This window comes from Phyllobates terribilis, unplaced genomic scaffold (genome assembly GCF_046119375.1).
Source record: "Phyllobates terribilis strain yellow unplaced genomic scaffold, ASM4611937v1 Scaffold_186__1_contigs__length_3700242, whole genome shotgun sequence".
In the NCBI taxonomy this organism is placed as follows: Eukaryota; Metazoa; Chordata; class Amphibia; order Anura; family Dendrobatidae; genus Phyllobates; species Phyllobates terribilis.
In genome coordinates this window covers 109,902-131,765 of record NW_027362946.1, presented here as the reverse complement: position 1 = coordinate 131,765, position 21,864 = coordinate 109,902, and the positions used below count along the sequence as shown (strand labels likewise).

At 43.7% G+C, this 21,864-nt stretch overlaps 1 protein-coding gene across 1 annotated transcript; it reads left to right on the top strand.

The window, feature by feature from the left end:
- The first annotated feature begins 2,325 nt into the window (after positions 1 to 2,325).
- LOC141212795 (uncharacterized) lies at positions 2,326 to 13,638 on the top strand. Its single transcript, XM_073665098.1, has 9 exons — positions 2,326 to 2,394; positions 7,715 to 8,105; positions 8,201 to 8,271; positions 8,623 to 8,768; positions 8,898 to 9,077; positions 9,161 to 9,284; positions 9,368 to 9,465; positions 9,662 to 9,752; positions 11,743 to 13,638. The coding sequence occupies exons 4-9, from the start codon at positions 8,697 to 8,699 to the stop codon at positions 13,314 to 13,316; spliced, it is 2,139 nt and encodes a 712-aa protein (XP_073521199.1). The 5' UTR covers positions 2,326 to 2,394; positions 7,715 to 8,105; positions 8,201 to 8,271; positions 8,623 to 8,696; the 3' UTR covers positions 13,317 to 13,638.
- The last annotated feature ends 8,226 nt before the right edge of the window (positions 13,639 to 21,864 follow it).

Below are 21,864 nucleotides of genomic sequence, written 5' to 3'. Positions count from 1 at the left end.
GTCGGGGCTATGTCCTGACGAGCTGTGTTCTGTCAGGACAGTCTGTGTAGCACAAGAATGTCTCATGCCGTGCTGCTGTGATTGCTCCTGGAGAGGGGCAGCATCCGCTCCGCACGCCTCGTACACGCCCGGCTCCGCTCCACACGCCTCGTACACGCCCAGCTCCGCTCCGCACGCCTCGTACAAGCCCGGCTCCGCTCCGCACGCCTCGTACAAGCCCGGCTCCGCACGCCTCGTACATGCGCGGCTCCGCTCAGCACGCCTCGTACACGCGCGCGGCTCCGCTCGCCTCGTACACGCCCGGCTCCGCTCGCCTCGTACAAGCCCGGCTCCGTTCCACACGCCTCGTACACGCGCGGTTCCGCTCCGCACGCCTCGTACACGCGCGGCTCCGCTCCGCACGCCTCGTACACGCGCGGCTCCGGTCCGCACGCCTCGTACACGCGCGGCTACGCTCCGTACGCCTCGTACACGCGCGGCTACGCTCCGTACGCCTCGTACACGCGCGGCTACGCTCCGTACGCCTCGTACACGCGCGGCTCCGCTCCGCACGCCTCGTACACGCGCGCGGCTCCGCTCGCCTCGTACAAGCCCGGCTCCGTTCCACACGCGCGGTTCCGCTCCGCACGCCTCGTACACGCGCGGCTCCGGTCCGCACGCCTCGTACACGCGCGGCTACGCTCCGTACGCCTCGTACACGCGCGGCTACGCTCCGTACGCCTCGTACACGCGCGGCTACGCTCCGTACGCCTCGTACACGCGCGGCTCCGCTCCGCACGCCTCTTACACGCCCGGCTCCGCTCGCCTTGTACAAGCTCGGCTCCGTTCCACACGCCTCGTACACGCGCGGTTCCGCTCCGCACGCCTCGTACACGCGCGGCTCCGCTCCGCACGCCTCGTACACGCGCGGCTCCGGTCCGCACGCCTCGTACACGCGCGGCTACGCTCCGTACGCCTCGTACACGCCCGGCTACGCTCCGTACGCCTCGTACACGCGCGGCTACGCTCCGTACGCCTCGTACACGCGGCTCCGCTCCGTACGCCTCGTACACACGCGACTCTGCACCATACCCTCGTACACACGCGGCTCCGCTCCGTACGCCTCGTACACACGCGGCTCCGCTCCGTACGCCTCGTACACGTGGCTCCGCTCCGTACACCTCGTACACGCGCGGCTCCGCTCCGTACCCCTCGTACACACACGGCTCCGCTCCGTACGTCTCGTACACGTGGCTCCGCTCCGTACACCTCGTACACACGCGGCTCCGCTCCGTACCCCTCGTACACACGCGGCTCCGCTCCGTACACCTCGTACACACGCGGCTCTGCTCCGTACACCTCGTACACACGCGGCTCCGCTCCGTACACCTCGTACACACGCGGCTCCGCTCCGTACACCTCGTACACACACGGCTCCGCTCCATACATCTCGTACACGTGGCTCCGCTCCGTACACCTCGTACACACGCGGCTCCGCTCCGTACACCTCGTACACACGCGGCTCCGCTCCGTACACCTTGTACACACACGGCTCCGCTCCATACATCTCGTACACGTGGCTCCGCTCCATACACCTCGTACACACGCGGCTCTGCTCCGTACACCTCGTACACACGCGGCTCTGCTCCGTACACCTCGTACACACGCGGCTCCGCTCCGTACACCTCGTACACACGCGGCTCCGCTCCGTACACCTCGTACACGCGCGGCTCCGCTCCGTACACCTCGTACACACGCGGCTCCGTTCCGTACACCTCGTACACACGCGGCTCCGTTCCGTACACCTCGTACACGCGCGGCTCCGCTCCGTACACCTCGTACACGTGCGGCTCTGCTCCGTACACCTCGTACATGTGCGGCTCCTCTCCGTACACCTCGTACACGTGCGGCTCCGCTCCGTACACCTCGTACACACGCGGCTCCGCTCCGTACACCTCGTACACGCGCGGCTCCGCTCCGTACACCTCGTACACACGCGGCTCCGTTCCGTACACCTCGTACACACGCGGCTCTGTTCCGTACACCTCGTACACGCGCGGCTCTGCTCCGTACACCTCGTACACGTGCGGCTCTGCTCCGTACACCTCGTACACGTGCGGCTCCGCTCCGTACACCTCGTACACGTGCGGCTCCGCTCCGTACACCTCGTACACACGCGGCTCTGCTCCGTACACCTCGTACACACCCGGCTCTGCTACATCCACACTGTAAACCCCTCCTGACCCCACACATAAACTTCAGCTCATCCAGCACCATGACAACCAGCACAGCAGAGTCCTGCATCCACTGAGGCCCCTGATCATGTGACCCCTGACTCCTCCCCTCCTGTGACCTCATCACAGCTCCTGTGCGCACTGAGCAGCCATATGTGTGGTGGCGGCTCTGCAGGTGGAGGTATGTGGAGACCCCCATTACTGGGCGCAGGGGGCATTAACCCCTTCAGCACGGAGACTCTTATAAGAATCATAAGGTTGTTGTTCTGTTTCCTGTAATAGATACATACGACCCAACTATGGAGACAGGAAGGGAGGAAACTTATTGTTCTCATAGTACAGGACCCCTTTACTGGCCACACAGTGTAATGCCCCCATTATGCCCCTTATGCAGGATGTATGATGCCCCCCCACAGTGTAATGCCCCCATTATGCCCCTTATGCAGTATGTATGATGCCCCCCCACAGTGTAATGCCCCCATTATGCCCCTTATGCAGTATGTATGATGCCCCCCCACAGTGTAATGCCCCCATTATGCCCCTTATGCAGTATGTATGATGCCCCCACACAGTGTAATGTTCCCCCAGTACCACCTGAGGTTTTACAGTTGGAATAATCCCTCTGGGATTGGTTTCCCTTTTCCTGCTCCCCTACATGTAGACCCTCGAGCATGTATACATGCATGTAGGGGAGCAGGCCTTACTAGATATCGAGGCTTTGTACACTAATATACCACATGAGGATGGTATCAGAGGAGTAAGACATTTCTTGAAATCGAGATCAATAGAGTGTAGCAGACATAATGACTTCATGGAGGATCTTCTAAAATTCACTCTTACACATAACTTATTTATTTTTGACAGGAAGTACTTCCACCAGCTCAGGGGTACTGCGATGGGAAGCCTCTGTGCCCCCTCGTATGCTAAACTATTCCTGGGCTGGTGGGAGGAATCCACAATATTCGGGGATGATGATAAGTGATGACATCCATATATTGGGGTATGATACAAATATATTGACTACATTTTAATGATCTGGTCAGAGACGAGTGAACAATCTCTTGAATTTATCAGGGAACTCAATATCAATAGAGTGAGCCTGAGATTTATATCAGAGTTTAATTATTACCAGTTGCCTTTCCTGGATGTACTAATCAAGAAAGAACGGGATGAGACCCTAGGGACACTCATCTACCATAAACCTACAATCACTAATAAACTATTGAAGTGGGATAGCCACCACCCCATCCCAATAAAAAGAGGAATACCCAAGGGTCAATTTTTATGGTTGAGAAGGTACTGCCATAATGTCTCAGATTTTAATATACAGGCAATAGACCTGAACATCAGATTAAGGGATTATAGGGTACTCATGGTACATTTTGGATTCCACATCATCGTTTGCAGAAAAATGGGAGAGACAGACACTCCTCCATACCTAACCAAGAGACCAAGAAAAAGATGGGATAGCACGAGTAAGAAAAACTTATGACAATCAGAGTGACCTGGGATATACTTGTGGCCGACCCGGCTCGGAAGGTGCTGTGTGATCTACTCCCACAATAACTTTCAGAAAGGGTTGGTCAATTAGGGACCATTTAGTGCATAGTTTCTACAAAAAAACTGCACCCAAGGGGGCTTGGAAGAATCTGCAGTTTCTTTAGATGTGGAGAATGTTGTACATGTAATTGGATGAGACCATGTAAATCTTTCTCGAGTTCCTCCACGAGTAAAAACTTTTTTCAGAGGGGTTATTCCAACTGTAAAACCTCAGGACTTGTATATATGGCCACATGCACCTGCCCCCTAGATTATGTAGGTAACATGTAAGCAAATAAGAAGAAAGGATAGCACTCACCGGTCCCTAAAACGTGCTCCTTTATTGTATCACTTTAAAAGCAACATGCGGGCTAGACAGCGGTACACTATTCCTGGATCAATTGTCATCCCCGTACAAAGTTGCCGGTTCTTGTTTTCTTTTTTGTGTTTGGACAGATTATGTAGGCAAGACCAAGAGGGAGTCTAGGAGGAGGGTGGGGGGCATTAGGGTGATATATGCCATGGTCAGGACACCCGATTAGCGAGACATATGAATAGTGTACATCGAGGTGAAACCAGAGACATCTCCTTTTTCATCATTGAGGTGGTTAAACCCAATGTGATAGGAGGTGATCACAATAGATGTATCCTCCAAAAAGGAAAATGAGTGGATTTCCAGACTGGATTCACGAGCCCCTAAGGGACTGAATGAGCTAATTTCCTATGCTTGTTTTGTGTGAATACAGACCCATTCTGTATTACATTTTTGGATTGTATACTCTATTCATTGCTACTCAGTTCCCTGTGAATGAGGTTCACATATTGTTGTACTTCATCGAGATATCTGAGCTTCTATATCAGAATTATTACTTATCAGTTATATCCTACATATACTATTTAGTAACTAACAAGTGTGGTGTTCCTTGTGTATCTCTAATTATGCAATAGGGGACAAATTTGATCATTTACGAATATACTGTGGGCCATCATCCCATATTTTCTGTAGTGATAAAGTAGATCTACATGCCTATTGCATGATGGGAGGATGTGCAATACTTGTTTTTAGTCTCCAATGACGCTCATCTCAGAGATAGGACTTTTCTATGTTGGTGGTATGCAATCCAAAACCATTATGCGATCCGGCGTGGAACGCATGCTTCCGGGCACATCTGAGCTTTCTTCCGGCCTGTTGTTTTGTGCTGAATTGTGGGGAATACTTGAGAATTTATTTTTGTTCCATCTGTCTTTAGTTGATCCCACTGATGCATCAGATTAGTCCTCAGAGAATTATAATTAGAGGAACCCATGGACACATTAGGATTTGTGAAGCTGACCTCCGCTCTCCTCTATTTCCTTTGAATTTATTGTGTGACCTGTATTTCAGAACAGTAGCTCTTGGTTTGTTTCATTTCCATGTGTAAATTGAATTTGACTCGTAGTCTTTGATATTTCTTTCAAACTTAGTTTTTTTGATGTCTGAGATCCATCCTCCAGACTTTGTAAATTCGTTTGCATATTTTGTTTGAGTTTTGTATCCAAAAAGGCTTCTACACTTGGCGGAAAACTTTCACCGAGTTTGTTTTCAAGAAACAAATATCAAACTCAATGTGACTTGATTATTCTTTATAAATTTATCTTTATTAAGTGTTGAAAAGGAAATACAAATACAAACACCGGGTACTAGTTGTGTAACAAGTAGTAGGTCAAACATGACCACATAACCATAACAATAACCAGTATTTCCAAAACATTTGAAAATTAAATAAGTAAACACAATCCAAAGTAGAGTCGCTGGTAGAACATTGGTTCAATGTGTTTTAGGATATACCAGCGTGGTGACTCAGACTTAAACATTAAGTCATTACATATTCATGTTGATTAACAAATAAGGGTTATAAAAGAAAAAATGAGTAGTTAAAGCCCAAAACACAAATATACACAAAGACAAAGGGAAGTGGGGGAAGGGATGTATGGGTAAGAGGGTTAGGGTAAGGTCAGAGAGGCTCCTGAAGTATAGACTTAACTTTCCCCTATGAGGGCCAGGTAATCAGCGGAAGATTTAAACTCCAGTAGAGCCATGTTTTATAAAATTTATCATGGGAGTTATTGATCGTGTAGGTGAGCTCCTCCATTAACCTAATCTCTTTTATTTTGGAGAACCATAGTGAGATTGTCGGGATAGTGTTACTTTTCCATAGTGAGGGAATACATGCTCTAGCAGACGTGATCAAGAGTCTCAGTATCGAGTTTTTATATGTTTTTAAAGGGGTGTTGCTGTGATGGAGAAGGACGAAAGCTGGGTCATGTCTTGCTCCATCCACCAACGTCACGTTACAACACAGACTGTCCAGGAGTTTGCGGAACCTCATCAGGAGAATTCCCAGGCGTTGTAGGGAGGTCATACAGGCACGTGGAGGCCACACATAATACTGAGCCTCATTTTGACTTGTTTTAAGGACATTACATCAAAGTTGGATCAGCCTGTAGTGTGTTTTTCCACTTTTAATTTTGGGGGTGACTCCAAATCCAGGCCTCCATTGGTTAATAAATTTGATTTCCTTTGATAATTTTTGTGTGATTTTGTAGTCAGCACATTCAACTTTGTACAGAACAAAGTATTCATTGAGAATATTTCATTCATTCAGATCTAGGATGTGTTATTTGAGTGTTCCCTTTATTTTTTTGAGCAGTGCATTTAATAGAATGTATAGAGAGTAAACTACAATATGTGGGATGCACTTCAGAGTCGCTAAAAAAATGTATTAGAAGACATTTATCTAATGCAATCAATCCCACAACATTAAACGTCTTTGGTTTAAAGACGCTTCACCATGACATATGATTCAAGCCATGTTAGTTTCCTTGATACCATGGTGATCAAGGATACAAAGGGCCACCTAACAACTGATCTCTATTCCAAGCCCACCGATCGCAATGACCTATTACACTTTTCTAGCAATCATCCAAGGTCGATGAAGAAATCTATACCTACATTACGATTTCAGAGGGTCAAACGGATAGTGTCCAGTGAAACTATCCGCAATCAGAGGTTACAAGAAATGTCGACCAAATTCACTGAACGAGGCTATCCACCTAGCTTCTTGAATCCCCAGGCGTCGAATTCCAGAACTGATCTTCCAAACACTAAGGACAGAATTCCCTTCGTTCACACGTTCCACCCCTTCGCCTACATCTTAAATAAAACCATTAGGAAACACAGGAACATCTTACAAACCGGCTATCCCACGATCCCTGCGTTCCAACAACCCTTCCTACCGTGTTTTAAGAACCAATATTAGAGACTATGGTTTTTGCAGAATCCCAAAATGGGCACATTCCCATGTCTCCAATGTCGTCAATGCAACAATGTCCTCAGGGGTAGCATTGTTCATCACCCACAAACTGAAAAAATATACAACATCAAAGGGTACTTTACATGTGACAGTTCATATGTGGTATATCTTATTAAATGTCCATTCGGCCGAATCTGTGTGGGGGAGGCGGCACAGCCCATAAGGGATAGGATTTCAAAGCACAAGTCCACAATTCTGTGCAAAAACCTAATGTTACCCATTCCCCAACAGTTTATCATGGCAGGACATAGTATTTCTCAATTCAAATACCAGGTATTGGAACAAGTTTTGACACCACGTCGGGGGAGCGACAGAGTGAGCCTTCTCAAACGTAGAGAAGCCTATTGAATTCATGAATTACAGTCCTTAGAGCCGAAAGGCCTTAATAGGGACTATGACCTGCTGGCTTTTTATATAATTTTTTTTTATGTTTGGAGTTTGGTTCTCATTGAACAATTGGTACAGAGAAACTTGTCACCCAGGGATCTTATGTGACCCTATGTTGAAATGTATTTTACGTTTGGATATGTGGTCTTCAAATTGAATAGGTCAATAATATACATGTTTTGATCTCCATATCCTACTCATATATTGTCTCCTTTATTGCAGATTATTCCTCTCTGGCACACTCTTGTCCCCTCTCCTAGATCCTTGTCCACTCCAACAAAGGCTCTGGCTCATGCCCATTGGGTCTTATGCTCTATACTGGTGGAACGCACATTCTCTCTCCCTGGCACTCAAACTTCCGGCTCACTGGAACGCATTTACACCAGCCTGCAGAATGCACAGCTTCCTGGGAGCAGTGCGTCACTTCCGGTGACGTCACACATGCACTTCCGGAGTTCACACTACACAGCACTGCGGGATTGGCGGCGATTGGTCAGCCGATACCATCCTGCCCCTGACAACTCTCACAGCACCAGGAACTAGCGGTGGACACCGCGTTCCTCTAAGCCACTACGTGCAGTACCAACTTATAACCAGGAACTAGGGGTCACAGGTATGCTACGTCCAGCTCTATTTGGTCTATCTCTGCCTCCACAGTCCCTCTCAGCTGTTAACTTTGAGTCTGCCACTCTCTGCTCCTTTCTGCAGACCCAAGCAACCAGAGTCACCATATCTCCACACTTTTGAATTCCTACCTTTGAATACCATCCAGCAGTCTAGTAGGTGTCACCTCTCTTCAATTTGTATATATACTTGCTCTATACTATGATGTTGTATCCACATTAATGGGGTTTGACAAAATATTATACACTGTTTAAGAGGGGTTTGGGAGAAATTGTTAATATTTTCACAAAATTTCCCTGACAGTGAGTCTATGAGAAACGTATTCAGCTGCAGACTCCAAGGAAGAAACTGCTTGTTGTCTGTGTCCTAAAATATAACGGTTTTATTACTAGATATAAAGAAAAAAACGAAATACTGTAAAATAATAAATCTCCTTATATGTTTTCCCTCATTATCTCCAATAGATGTATTATGATGTGCCATCAACTTATCTTTTTCTCCTTCAGGTCTCTCTTCGGATCCTCTCAGTGACGATCTTCGATATAAGAAAATTTTTCTGATTTACCCATCAAAGGTGGCTATGGACAGAGACAAGATGGTGGAGAGGATATTACACCTCACCCTAGAGATCCTCTTCCGGCTTACTGGAGAGGTGAGAGATTCTGATGACGTCACATTACATCATTCTTATCTATGGGAATAACAGATGGACAGAACTGGAGAGGTGAGGACTCTGGAAATGTCTGTAATGAGATTTATTAATGTGTCTCTCCATAACCAGGATTACACAGTAGTGAAGAAAACCTCTAGTGAGCGCTGTCAGAACCCTGTGTCTGAGGGATGGGGAAGATCCCTGAGCCCAATCACAGGGCCTCCATCTCACCCCCTGATACATGAGGACATCAATGACCAGAATATCTTAGAACTCACCTACAAGATGATTGAGCTGCTGACTGGAGAGGTGACACTGCTGGGAATGCTGGGACATTTTACAGTAACGCTATGAAGGGATCGGGGGGATGACGGTATCATTGTATATGTCAGGTTCGTATAAGGTGTCAGGATGTCGCTGTCTATTTCTCCATGGAAGAGTGGGAGTATTTAGAAGGACACAAAGATCTGTACAAGGGCGTCATGATGGAGGTTCCCCAGCCCCTCACATCACCAGGTAATAGACAGGACTAAATACACATGGCCTATAATTATCTGTATGTAAAGAATAAATTCAGTCCCTGTATGTGTTTCCTCCAGATCTATCCAGTAAGAGGACAACACCAGAGAGATGTCTCCGTCCTCTTCTTCCACAGGACTGTAAACAAGAAGATCCCAATGTTCCTCAGGATCATCAGGTAGATGGAGAGAAGGTGTCATGAGATCTCCCCTATGATGTGTAGACGGCTGTGACGGTTTTGTATTCAGTCTTGTTTTATCCACCATTATTATGTTTTATATTTGTGTAATGAGAACGGTGGAGATGACAGGATTAGAGCTGATCATAGATGGGACTTCTCCATCTGTCTGTGACTTTTATAATATTTGTTTCAGGGTGAAGGTCTGACCCATATTAATACCACAGAGACATATGTGAGGGGTGATGAGCGGTGTAAAGAGGAGATTCCTACATATGACTACCCAGGTGAGTAGTGACCACTAAATGCAGAGAAGTCACAGATTCTTCTCAGTCACCGGCTGTGGCTGCTTTATCGGTGGTGTAGTCCGGCCGTATCACAATCTTGTGGTCACCATTTTGCCGCTAGACCACAACAATCTCCTCCGTCCGAAAATGTTCAGATTACTTTGGGAAATTGGGAAAGCCCTTTTCTATAACACTTACAACCTGGAGGATCCACCTACCCCCTGGGATTAGATGATGCTGACCGTTACCTGCCCAGGTCTGTAAACTACAAAGCTAAATGACAGCGTGCGTAGAATGTGCAGATGATCAGGCCCCATTTTTCAAATCTGACATGTGTCACTTTATGTGGTGATAACTTTGAAATTTTTCACAAAGGATAATAAGAAACAAATGGACCTTACAAATTATTTTCCAACTTCTTTTGAATTTGACAATCCCCTATATGCGGTTGTACACTGCTGTCTGGGCACATGGCAGGTTAAGAAGGGAAGGAGCGCCATTTAGCTATTAGGAATGCAGATTTTGCTGGAATAGTTTGCAGACACAATGTATTGGAGGCGCTGTTCATGGTCACCTGGAAGCTCAAAAGATGGCCACCACGAACAGGCTTGCCTTATCTACCCCGTTTACATATTTCACAAATTACTTTCCTCATCACCCTTTAACCTCTCTACATGGATCTGGACTTACACAAAGATCCCTAGACTTGGGCCACGGTGTTACCTGCTGTTCTGTGGAGTGAGATGGGAAGAAGAATAGTCAGGTAGCCAGGTCAGAACAGGAGAGCAGAGAAAATACAAAATCAGAAGACACAAGAGTAGTCAGTAAACGGGCCGAGGTCACAACAGAAAACAAATACACAAGCCGGGAGCTGAGCACAGAGGACTGAACCAGAGGAGAACAAGGCTGTACCTGGCTGCTTCCGGCAATATGCTTCCGGCTTTAGTAGGGTGTGGTGCTTTCCAGTTGGCTGAAGCAGGGAGCAGATTACTCCAGCTGGATAACACACACACCCATACTGCCAGACTGGATGGTACTACTGGTCCAAGCAACCCTAATCTTAGTGGCTGGACAGAACCTGCGCCGTCCAGAGCTTCTGGTTCGGACGTCTCCTCCATCACTAGCGCTGCCTGCAGGATGAATAAGGCGGCTCCTGGTGACAAAAGCAAACGTCACATAAGTCGAAGCACGAGGAGAAGTAGATGTCCCAGAGGAGATGGGACACACCTTTTGCAGAAGCCCTAATATGACAAAATGGCAGAAAACCAGAACAGTAGAAATCCCCATTTTGGAAATTATAACCCTCAGTGAATTAATCTATAGGAGTAGTGACTATTTTAACTCCACAGTCACTCTCCAGAAATTAGCACGCAGTGGATGTTGGAGAGTGAAAATTGCAAATATGCTATTTTATTACCCAACACATAGTGCCCAGATTGTGCTCCAGGAGACACACACCATAAATTAAGTGGGTTCTTCTCATTATAGTAATGCCAAATACATAGATGCTAAATGTGATTTAGGCACATAAACTACTGTAAGGCTCATAAGCGAGGGGGCGATTTGACTTTGGGAGAGCAGATATTGCTGGATTGGTTTATGGAAGCCATGTTGCTTTTCAAGAGCCTTTGAGCCACTAGTAATGTGGAAACCTCTGTTATTACATTGACAAATGATGGACCTGAGTGGGGACTTGTTTTTTGTGAGAGGAGTAGAAGTTTTTATTGGTATTATTTTCGGCTACATAACATTGTTTGGTGGCTTTTTATTCCATATTTGGAGGCAGAATGAAAAAACAGTTGAACACCACGCTCTACTGCTCCATCCTATGAGGTTTTCTATTAGACAGTCATTGTCCTGGTGAATAAGTGATTTTTTTTTTTATATATATAACTTGCCTTTTTTATGGACAGTTTAAGTAGAAATGTTCAAAAATATAAAATTCAAGGAATTTTTATTAAAAAATAATAATTGGTTTTCTTCTTGGCAGATGTCTGTACCAGGAGATCAGAGGGACAGCTGATATCTTCAATTTTCAAATCAGATTATTTTCAGATCCAACAGGATACAATTGAAATGAATGACATTTCTCCAGATTTACCATCATCCCTTCACAGCAAAGATCTGTCATCTGATCCTTTGAAACAGGTCCTGTCTTCTGATTCATTACTGACTACTAAGGAAAATCAAAGTCACAAAATAAGCATTAAAAAGCAAAATGCTTCTAATGCAAAGAAGCCATTTTCACGTTCAGAATATAGAAATAGTTTTCCTCCCAAAAAGTCTTTTCTTAAACCTCAAAAAATTCACACAGCAGAGAATAGATTTTCTTGTGCCAAGTGTGGGAAATGTTTTAATCAGAAATTAGATCTTGTTAGGCACCAGATAACTCACACAGGGGAAAAGCCATTTTCATGTTCAGAATGTGGGAAATGTTTTACAGAGAAATCAACTCTTATCACACATCAGAGAACTCACACAGGGGAGAAGCAATTTTCCTGTTCAGAATGTGGGAAATGTTTTAACCAGAAATCATATCTTAATATACATCAGAGAACTCACACAGGTGAGAAGCCTTTTCCATGTTCAGAATGTGGAAAATGTTTTAACCATAAATCTAGTTTTCTTAAGCACCAGAGAACCCACACAGAGGAGAAGCCATTTTCCTGTTCAGAATGTGGGAAATGTTTTACAGTGAAATCAACTCTTATCAACCATCAGAGAACTCACACAGGAGAAAAGCCATTTTCCTGTTCAGAATGTGGGAAATGTTTTACAGAGAAATCAAATCTTATCAGACATCATAGAACTCACACAGGGGAGAAGCCATTTTCATGTTCAGAATGTGGGAAATCTTTTGCAAAGAAATCAAATCTTATCAAACATCAGAGAACTCACACAGAGGAGAAGCCTTTTTCATGCTCAGATTGTGGAAAATGTTTTGGACACAAATCATATCTTTATAAACATCAGAGAACTCACACAGAGGAGAAGCCATTTTCCTGTTCAGAATGTGGGAAATGTTTTACAGTGAAATCAACTCTTATCAACCATCAGAGAACTCACACAGGAGAAAAGCCATTTTCCTGTCAAGAATGTGGGAAATGTTTTACAGAGAAATCAAATCTTATCAAACATCAGAGAACTCACACAGGGGAGAAGCCTTTTTCATGTCCAGAATGTGGGAAATGTTTTAACCAGAAATCGGATCTTGTTAAGCACCAGAGAACTCACACAGGGGAGAAGCCATTTTCATGTTCAGAATGTGGGAAATCTTTTGCAAAGAAATCAAATCTTATCAAACATCAGAGAACTCACACAGAGGAGAAGCCTTTTTCATGCTCAGATTGTGGAAAATGTTTTGGACACAAATCATATCTTTATAAACATCAGAGAACTCACACAGAGGAGAATCCATTTTCCTGTTCAGAATGTGGGAAATGTTTTACAGTGAAATCAACTCTTATCAACCATCAGAGAACTCACACAGGAGAAAAGCCATTTTCCTGTTCAGAATGTGGGAAATTGTTAAAGGACGAGGTTTCCCTCCAAAAATATCAGTAATTAATGGGGGAACTCTCCTACTCCTCTATTGAGGTCCGATATTAACTATTAACATCAAACTTGATTATTAATAATTAATATCCACTAATGTTATCTGTGCCTTATACTATATACCAACTGAGACAAAACCGTGTGCTAATAAAAGGTATTTATTACACAAAAGTCTACAGTTAATATACTACTATTTATCCCACTAACACAGTACACAATAATAATAACAATATACAATTCCCAATTACCTATTTTCCACCCATGTTTCCTAATCACTCGTGCAATATCAGCCCACCCAACTATACTAACTTTCCCTATATATATATACAGATACAAGAATAGGGTTAGTACAGGGTATGTAGGGCTAGCAAGTAAAGAGTTACAGGGGAAGAGAGATACTCAGCCATGTGTTATGTCCATCTCTAACAGTCCAAAGAGCAAAGAGGGCTAGCACATGAGTGCTCTGGGGTTTTAAGTCCTGCACCGGAAATGATGTATTATTCCCCGCCCACTGGCTAAGGTCTTTGTTCATGTCCAGCCATACTCGCAAAACCTGTTTTAGTACATGGCTGGACATTTTGTTGATCCTGACCCCAACAGCAGCAAGTAGACTGAAACACATAAGGAGATGGGGGCCAATATATATGTATACTTATCTGCAAGCATGGCTAGTATGTAGATACATATATACATGTACAACCTAGGACACTTCCCTTTACAATCCCCTTGTTGTCGAGAACACGACAATGAAATTTGAGGGAAGTGTTGTACTGGGATATATTTGCCTACTCCAGCCCCATTTGTAAGTTGTGACAGTTCAGGATGGAATGAAGTATAATACTGCACTTAGGTACCTAGACATCAGCCATTACGGCCATCAACTCTTCCCTGCCTTTCACCGTAATCCAACGCATCCCTCCACAGAATACACTCTGCTTCTTTCTTGGATCTTTAATCAAACTCTTTTTGTTGTTAAAGTCTTTTTGCTGTGGTCCTGTCGTTGCCAGTCTTCAGGTATCTGCCTACCCCAAAGTCGTCTTGCTGGTCAGACTCTGGAATGGCTTTACCCTCAGTGTATAGGTTGGCCCGAGTCACTATCCTGTGTACACCCCTCACCCTGCCAGTCTTTCTATTCCTCTCCCGCAGCTTGCTTCTGCAGGGTTATGAGTACTCCTGGCTGGCTCGCCATTGTTAAAAGACGAGGTTTCCCTCCAAAAATATCAGTAATTAATGGGGGAACTCTCCTACTCCTCTATTGAGGTCCGATATTAACTATTAACATCAAACTTGATTATTAATAATTAATATCCACTAACGTTATCTGTGCCTTATACTATATACCAACTGAGACAAAACCGTGTGCTAATAAAAGGTATTTATTACACAAAAGTCTACAGATAATATACTACTATTTATCCCACTAACACAGTACACAATAATAATAACAATATACAATTCCCAATTACCTATTTTCCACCCATGTTTCCTAATCACTCATGCAATATCAGCCCACCCAACTATACTAACTTTCCCTATATATATATACAGATACAAGGATAGGGTTAGTACAGGGTATGTAGGGCTAGCAAGTAAAGAGTTACAGGGGAAGAGAGATACTCAGCCATGTGTTATGTCCATCTCTAACAGTCCAAAGAGAAAAGAGGGCTAGCACATGAGTGCTCTGGGGTTTTAAGTCCTGCACCGGAAATGATGTATTATTCCCCGCCCACTGGCTAAGGTCTTTGTTCATGTCCAGCCATACTCGCAAAACCTGTTTTAGTACATGGCTGGACATTTTGTTGATCCTGCCCCCAACAGCAGCAAGCAGGCTGAAACACATAAGGAGATGGGGGCCAATATATACATGTATACTTATCTGCAAGCATGGCTAGTATGTAGATACATATATACATGTACAACCTAGGACACTTCCCTTTACAGAAATGTTTTACAGAGAAATCAAATCTTATGAAACATCAGAGAACTCACACAGGGGAGAAGCCTTTTTCATGTCCAGAATGTGGGAAATGTTTTAACTAGAAATCGGATCTTGATAAGCACCAGAGAACTCACACAAGGGAGAAGCCTTTTTCATGTTCAAAATGTGGGAAATGTTTTAACCAGAAAGCGCATCTTGATAACCACCGGAGAACCCACACAGGGGAGAATGTCACAACTACACCCAATTACTCTCTGTAGAGATTGGAAAGGCCCTAGCTGCACAACTAAAAATGCCACCACACACCCAACTAACTAATAAGCCGTTGAGGAGTTTCTCATACCTCCTGAGGAACCAGAGGGGAGGCTGCAACACACTCTCAACAAGGGGAAAGGAAAGTATGAAGTAAAATACGAAAACTGAGTGAGAAACAAAAACACATTCATATAGGGCAAAGAAGGCAAGCTAAGGAGAACCACAAATAAAAGGAACAAGTATAATCTCCTAGAAACCTATCATTGTTAGAATGAAAAGGTACTGGGAGGGAAAGCAAACTGACCGGGAGGATAGTTTCACCTTTGAGGTGAAACTTATAAAATTTATCCTCACCAACTGTATATGTAAAACCTGTCCGTTTATAATGACCATGGATAAGATAAAGATTCCCAACTCACATCAGGACCACAAGACCCCAGGTACTTTCAGCTGCATCACAATGAACTTAATTATATGTAACAAATGTCCAACTGGGGGTCTGTATGTAGGGGAGACAAGGCAAAAACTTAGAACAAGGATGAATTTTCATCGCCACACAATAAAAGAAAAAAAGAATAGCTCTACTTGTGGCCAAACATTTTTACGGCCACAACTGCTTCTCCCTCTCCCATACTGATAGTTCTGCTTCACGTCACTTGTCTTATCTATTGCATTATTCCTGTGCCCCTTGAAAAAGGTTTTCCTACCGAAACGTACGTCGGGGTGACGGTAGCAGAGCCTGTCTGGTGGCCTTACCCAGGTACACAGCTATTTCAGCTTATTTATGACCAATTGTTTATATTATTTCTATCTGTATAAGGGTTTTAACCCTTTTGTTTCTGGGTAGTTGGATTGTGATGGGATATTATTGTTTTGGGGGTACAATTTGGAAAAGGTATTCTTTATGGGTGGTATATATTTATTAATACATGTGACCCTGTTGCTGTCCCCCTTATATTTCCACTTGCTATATAGGCTGACCTTTCGGGCGCTGTGTCACAGTTTTTAACATTGTTTTATTCATGTTGATCCAGCACTCTGTGTCCACTCTGTCGTCCGCAATTATTTTTGTAATTTGTGTTTACTACATGTGTTAATAAAGGAGTTTTCTTACTTCTTTACTATTTTGAACTTGTGTGGCCATCTTTTTGTTTCTCTGCTTCACAGAGGAACACCCCCCCCCCTTCCCTTTACTGTGCCCTGTTGTGTATTAATATGTGACTATTCAGATTTTGTGTTATACTATGTCTGATGAAGAGACCTGAGTAGTCTCGAAAGCTTACTGACTAATGGCTAACTGAAAAGATGGTATCAACCACTGAGGACTTTTAGATTTTTATATTTTTCTCCAAACAGCAATTTTAAGATTTCTCCACAGGTGTTCAATGGGATTTACATCCAGATTCATTGCTGGTCAGAACTGTCCAGCACTTTGTTTCCATCCATTTTCTAGGTGCTTCTTTAAATATGTTTGGGGTCATTGTCATGCTGGAAGACCCATGACCTAGCAAGCAAACCCAACTTTCTGACACTAGGCACTACATTGTGCCCCAAAATCCTTTGCTAATCTTCAGATTTCATGATGCCTTGCACACAGTCAAGGTACCTGACCAGAGGCAGCAAAACAACCCCAAAACATCTTTGAAGCTCCACCATATTTGACTGTATGTGTTGTAAATTTATTGATTATGTTGCGCACCTTGGACAGAGGAACATGAGGATCTCTAAAGATGGACTTATAACCTTGAAATTATTGATATTTTTCAACAATTTTGGTTCTCAAGTCCTCAAACAGTTCTCCTTTTTCTGTTTTCTCCATGCTTAGTGTGCCACACATATGCACACAATGAAAAGATTGAATCAACTTCTCCCTTTTTTATCTGGTTTTAGTTGTCATTTTCATATTGCCCACACCTGTTATTTGCGACAATTGCGTTTGAACAAGCTTCACATGCTTGAAACAAAGTTGTTTAGCCACAATTTTGGCAAGGTGTCAACAATTTTGTCCGACCTATGTTATGTGGTTATGTGTGAAATTTTGTTCAAGTTTCCTTTTTTCTGTGTTTTCTTGTGTTGTTCCAATACATCCAAAGGAAATAAACGTCTATAACAAAACATGTAATTGCAATAATTTTCTGGGAGAATTACTTCATTTTCTGGAACAATTTCAAGGAAGCCAACACTTTTGACCATGACTTGTTTTTGTTGCCTTTTTAATTTGTTGCAGCATATCATCCTCTACGTGTTCAGCTATATTAGGAGGCTTGTAGCAAAGTCCAATTAGCAGCTTTCCATTATTGCCATTTCCATGTACATTTACCCATACTGATTTTACATCAGGGATGTAAAGCTCAAAACATGCAGAGGGCCAAAATGAAAAAGTGGGACAAAGTCGTGGACCAACCAGTATATAGTATAATGGGCCCAACATAATCCTCCATATAGAATAATGGGCCCCACATAGTCCTCCATACAGTATGATTGGCCCCACATAACTTTCCATCCAGTATAATGGGCCCCACAAAGTCTTCCATGCAGAATAATGGCCCCACATAGATGTGGTGGTTCTGGTGTCGTGGGTCAAATATAATCACCAAAAGTTGGCCATGTGTGCAGTACATTGTCGAAGCTGCCCCCCATGTCGTCATTGAGCTTGAGGTCTTAAATTGGTTTTAACTAAAATACCCACCCCTCTACCTATTTTTCTTTCCTATCCGTTTGAATGTGGTGTAACCCTCTGTTTGACACCCAGTCATGGCTTTCATCCAACCAGGTTTCTGTAATACCCACCACATCGTAATCTGTGGCTGACCTAAGAGTCTCTGATTCATTCATTTTGTTTTCAAGATTTCTTGCATTTGCCTGCAGACATTTAATACTATTAGCACATTTATTACGGCTACTCGCCTCCTTACTTTCCTTGAATATCTCACTCTCTCTGCCTACTCTACCCCCTTATTTGCACAGCTACCCTCCCTCCCCCCATATCCTAGTTTGAAAGCTCCTCCATCTATCTGACCATTTTCCCCCCAGCACATCTGCATTCTCCTCTTGAGGTGCAGCCTGTCCCTATCGTAAAGATAGTAGCCAACAGAGAAGTCAGCCCAGTTCTCCATGAACCAAAACCCTGACAATTATCTCCTTAAGTTCCCGCTGACTTTCTAGTAACGTAGTGGAATCAGCAGTATATCTGAAAACACCACCTGTACTTCAGCTTCTCTCCTAATTCCCTGTAATCATTTTTAAAGACCTTTCACCTCTCTCTAACTTAGTCATTGGTACCAACGTGTACCATGACTGCTGGGTTTTCCCCAGCCCCACCCAATAATCTGTCTATCTGATCGCCTGAAGAGCCCCTTGTTAGGGGCACAAAAAATGTGTGTGTTCTCGTCTTAGTTGTCTGCCGCCAAATTGTATATAGGATCTATACGGTCGGAGAAATCACAAATGAACACTGAGTAGTGTCTCAAATAGGCTTTTTATAGGAAAAATCAGGGACCTTTCCACACATTACCTCATTGCCTTATCTCATAATTCTGGCTGACATCTGTCGCTAATGGGTCATTATTTTAATATGTAAACATAATATGTAAATTAAGTCAAGCTGACTCTCAATTAAATCAATTAAGTCCGTCTTGCACATAAGGTTCAAAGGTCAATCAGTATAGTCACTTATCTTTTATTATTCTGTAATTTCCCTAAAAGTAATAAAGATCATTAGAAAGCTGCTATTATCAGATTAATATGTTAGTCGATAATCATTAGGGATTTTCCATAATTCCATGTTCCACGTAGTATGTGGATCTTTGATCAATATGAGGTTGTTGGTACAATGTGGTTCGGGCAGGAGGAGGGAATTTTGTATTATCTACAATTCTTAATACATACTGTTTTCATATAACTTCCATAATCATACATATATTTATCCATAACACCCCAAATTAACTTAGGAATTATCTTAAGAACCATAATCTTTCCACTTGACGAGATAATGCAGACCTGACCCACCTGGAATCAAGAATTCGCCTTACTTCATACTCCCAATACCCTTCCAAATCCACCTCAATTATGTCTTGAGGTCCCCTCAATTTTTTTTTAAAAGAGAAGAATGGAAAGAATTATTGATTTCCAGGCAATAAGAAGTTGCAACTTAACTTACAGGATTTAAAATTTTAATAATTTTATAAGGACCTGCAAAAGGTTGTCCACTACTATTAACAATGACTCTATGGATTTAAACTGTGCCAACAAGTCTTTTTGTAAATACCTTGCTTGTTCTTTATTGCCTGTGAGCGGCGCTATTGCTGGCCGCTCACCAGGCATCACGTGACCCCGGCTGCCGCCGGCTCCGACATTCGCTGATGTCACATCAACTTCCGGCTGCAGTCGGACGTGAGCAAGTTACGCCCTCCCCATTGATTGATGGGCCGTGGTCGGGGTTTCACCGCACATCACAGCCCAGCATCCACCGCGTGCTTTCCTTCTCTGCTTTAGTTGGGAAAGAGCAATAAAAAATTGAATTGCACTCGGACCAATGTTAGTGAATGAATGACATCTCATCTGCGATTCGTTTTTTCTCAGCTGAAATCGGGCTGAGAAAAATTTCACAGCATGCTGCGATTTGCCACGTATCTCGGACGAGAAAAAATCGCACAGCGCTCAGACCATGCGAGTGCCCTCCGATTTTCACTCACCCGTCTCTTTAAAAGCCGCCAATTCATCAGCCGCATACAGTTACAATACATCGGTACCTGACAATTTAGAACAGAAAGAATAGCTATACACATAGAATAGATAGAAAGGTGTCAGTCATGTATATAATTAGTACAATGACAGTGCTGGTTACTGTACTTGTCATTTATTGTTATATTAAAGGATTTATTTAAAAAAAAATTGGTGTGTCGTCCCCCGTAATTTTATAGTCTAACAGAGGTTAAGCAGACGGCTGGGACAGATTTTTGAAGCCTGGGAAGGGGGTAATGCCCACGGAGCTTCCCAGGCTACTAATATCAGCCCCCCAGCTGAATACTTAGCCTTTACTAGCTATTAAAATGGTGGATCCCCAAAAAATGATTTGGGGTCCCCCTATTTAACAGCTAGCAAAGGCTAGGCAGACTGTTGGGGACTGATATTTCTAGCCTTGGAGGGGGCCAATATTCATGGCCCCTTCCTAGGCTATTAACAGCAGCCCTCAGCCGCTGCAGAAGTGGCACTTAGCCTCCGCTCTGCCCACTGCTCTGTAGCGGTGGCAGTGGGGTAATAGGGCTGGGGTTGATGTCAGCTTATAAGGCCAGCTGACATCAAGCCCAGGTTAGTAATGGAGAGGCGTCTATAAGATGCCCCCATTACTAACACCATGGTGAAAGTGATATGTGAAATAACTACAACACCATGCATAAAATATTTTATTTGGAATAAACACAGAGACCTTCTATTGTTCTAAATTAAACCCTACTTACCATAATGCCCATTCCAGCTGAAGCCAATGTCCCCTGCAACGAAAGTTAACTAATAAAGCAACCTCATCCTTACCTAACTAGAAACACTAGCGATCTTAGGCCACCGTCCCACTATCAGTATTTGGTCAGTATTCGGTCAGTATTTTTTCTCAGGAGTGGGAGCCAAAACCAGGTGAGGAACAATCAGAGAAAAGGTATAATGGAAACAAGTCACCAATTCCTGCATTTATCCCCCATTCCTGATAAAAATTACTGACCGAATACTGATAGTGGGGCCGGGGCGTTAGAATAAAAAACTGCATTGTATTGACATGAGGGGTATAGATTTGAGTAACTAACTCAAAACCAACGAGGAATAAAGTGCAGATTTTTGGGGGCACATAATACAATATATACAGTTGAAACCAGAAGTTTACATACACTATATAAAAAGACACATCTACATGTTTTTCTCAATATCTGACATGAAATCAGAATAAATCTTTCCCGCTTTAGGTCATTTAGAATTACCATCATTTTTTATATTTGCCAAATGCCAGAATAATGAGAGAGAGAGAATGTTTTAAGGCATTTTTATTATTTACTGCAAAGTCAAAAATTTCCATACATTTCATTAGTATTTGGTACCATAGACCTTAAACTGAATGACTTGGGTCAAACGTTTGGGGTATCCTTCCACAAGCTTCTCACAATAGTTGGTTGGAATTTGGGCCCATACCTGCTGACAAAACTGATGTAACTGATCCAGGAGTGTAGGTCACCTTGCTCGCACCTGCCTTTTCAGCATTGCCCATAAAATTTCAATAGGATTGAGATCAGGGCTTTGTGATGGCCACTCCAAAACATTGACTTGTTATCCTTAAGCCACTTTGTTACCATTTTGGCAGTATGCTTCGGGTCATTG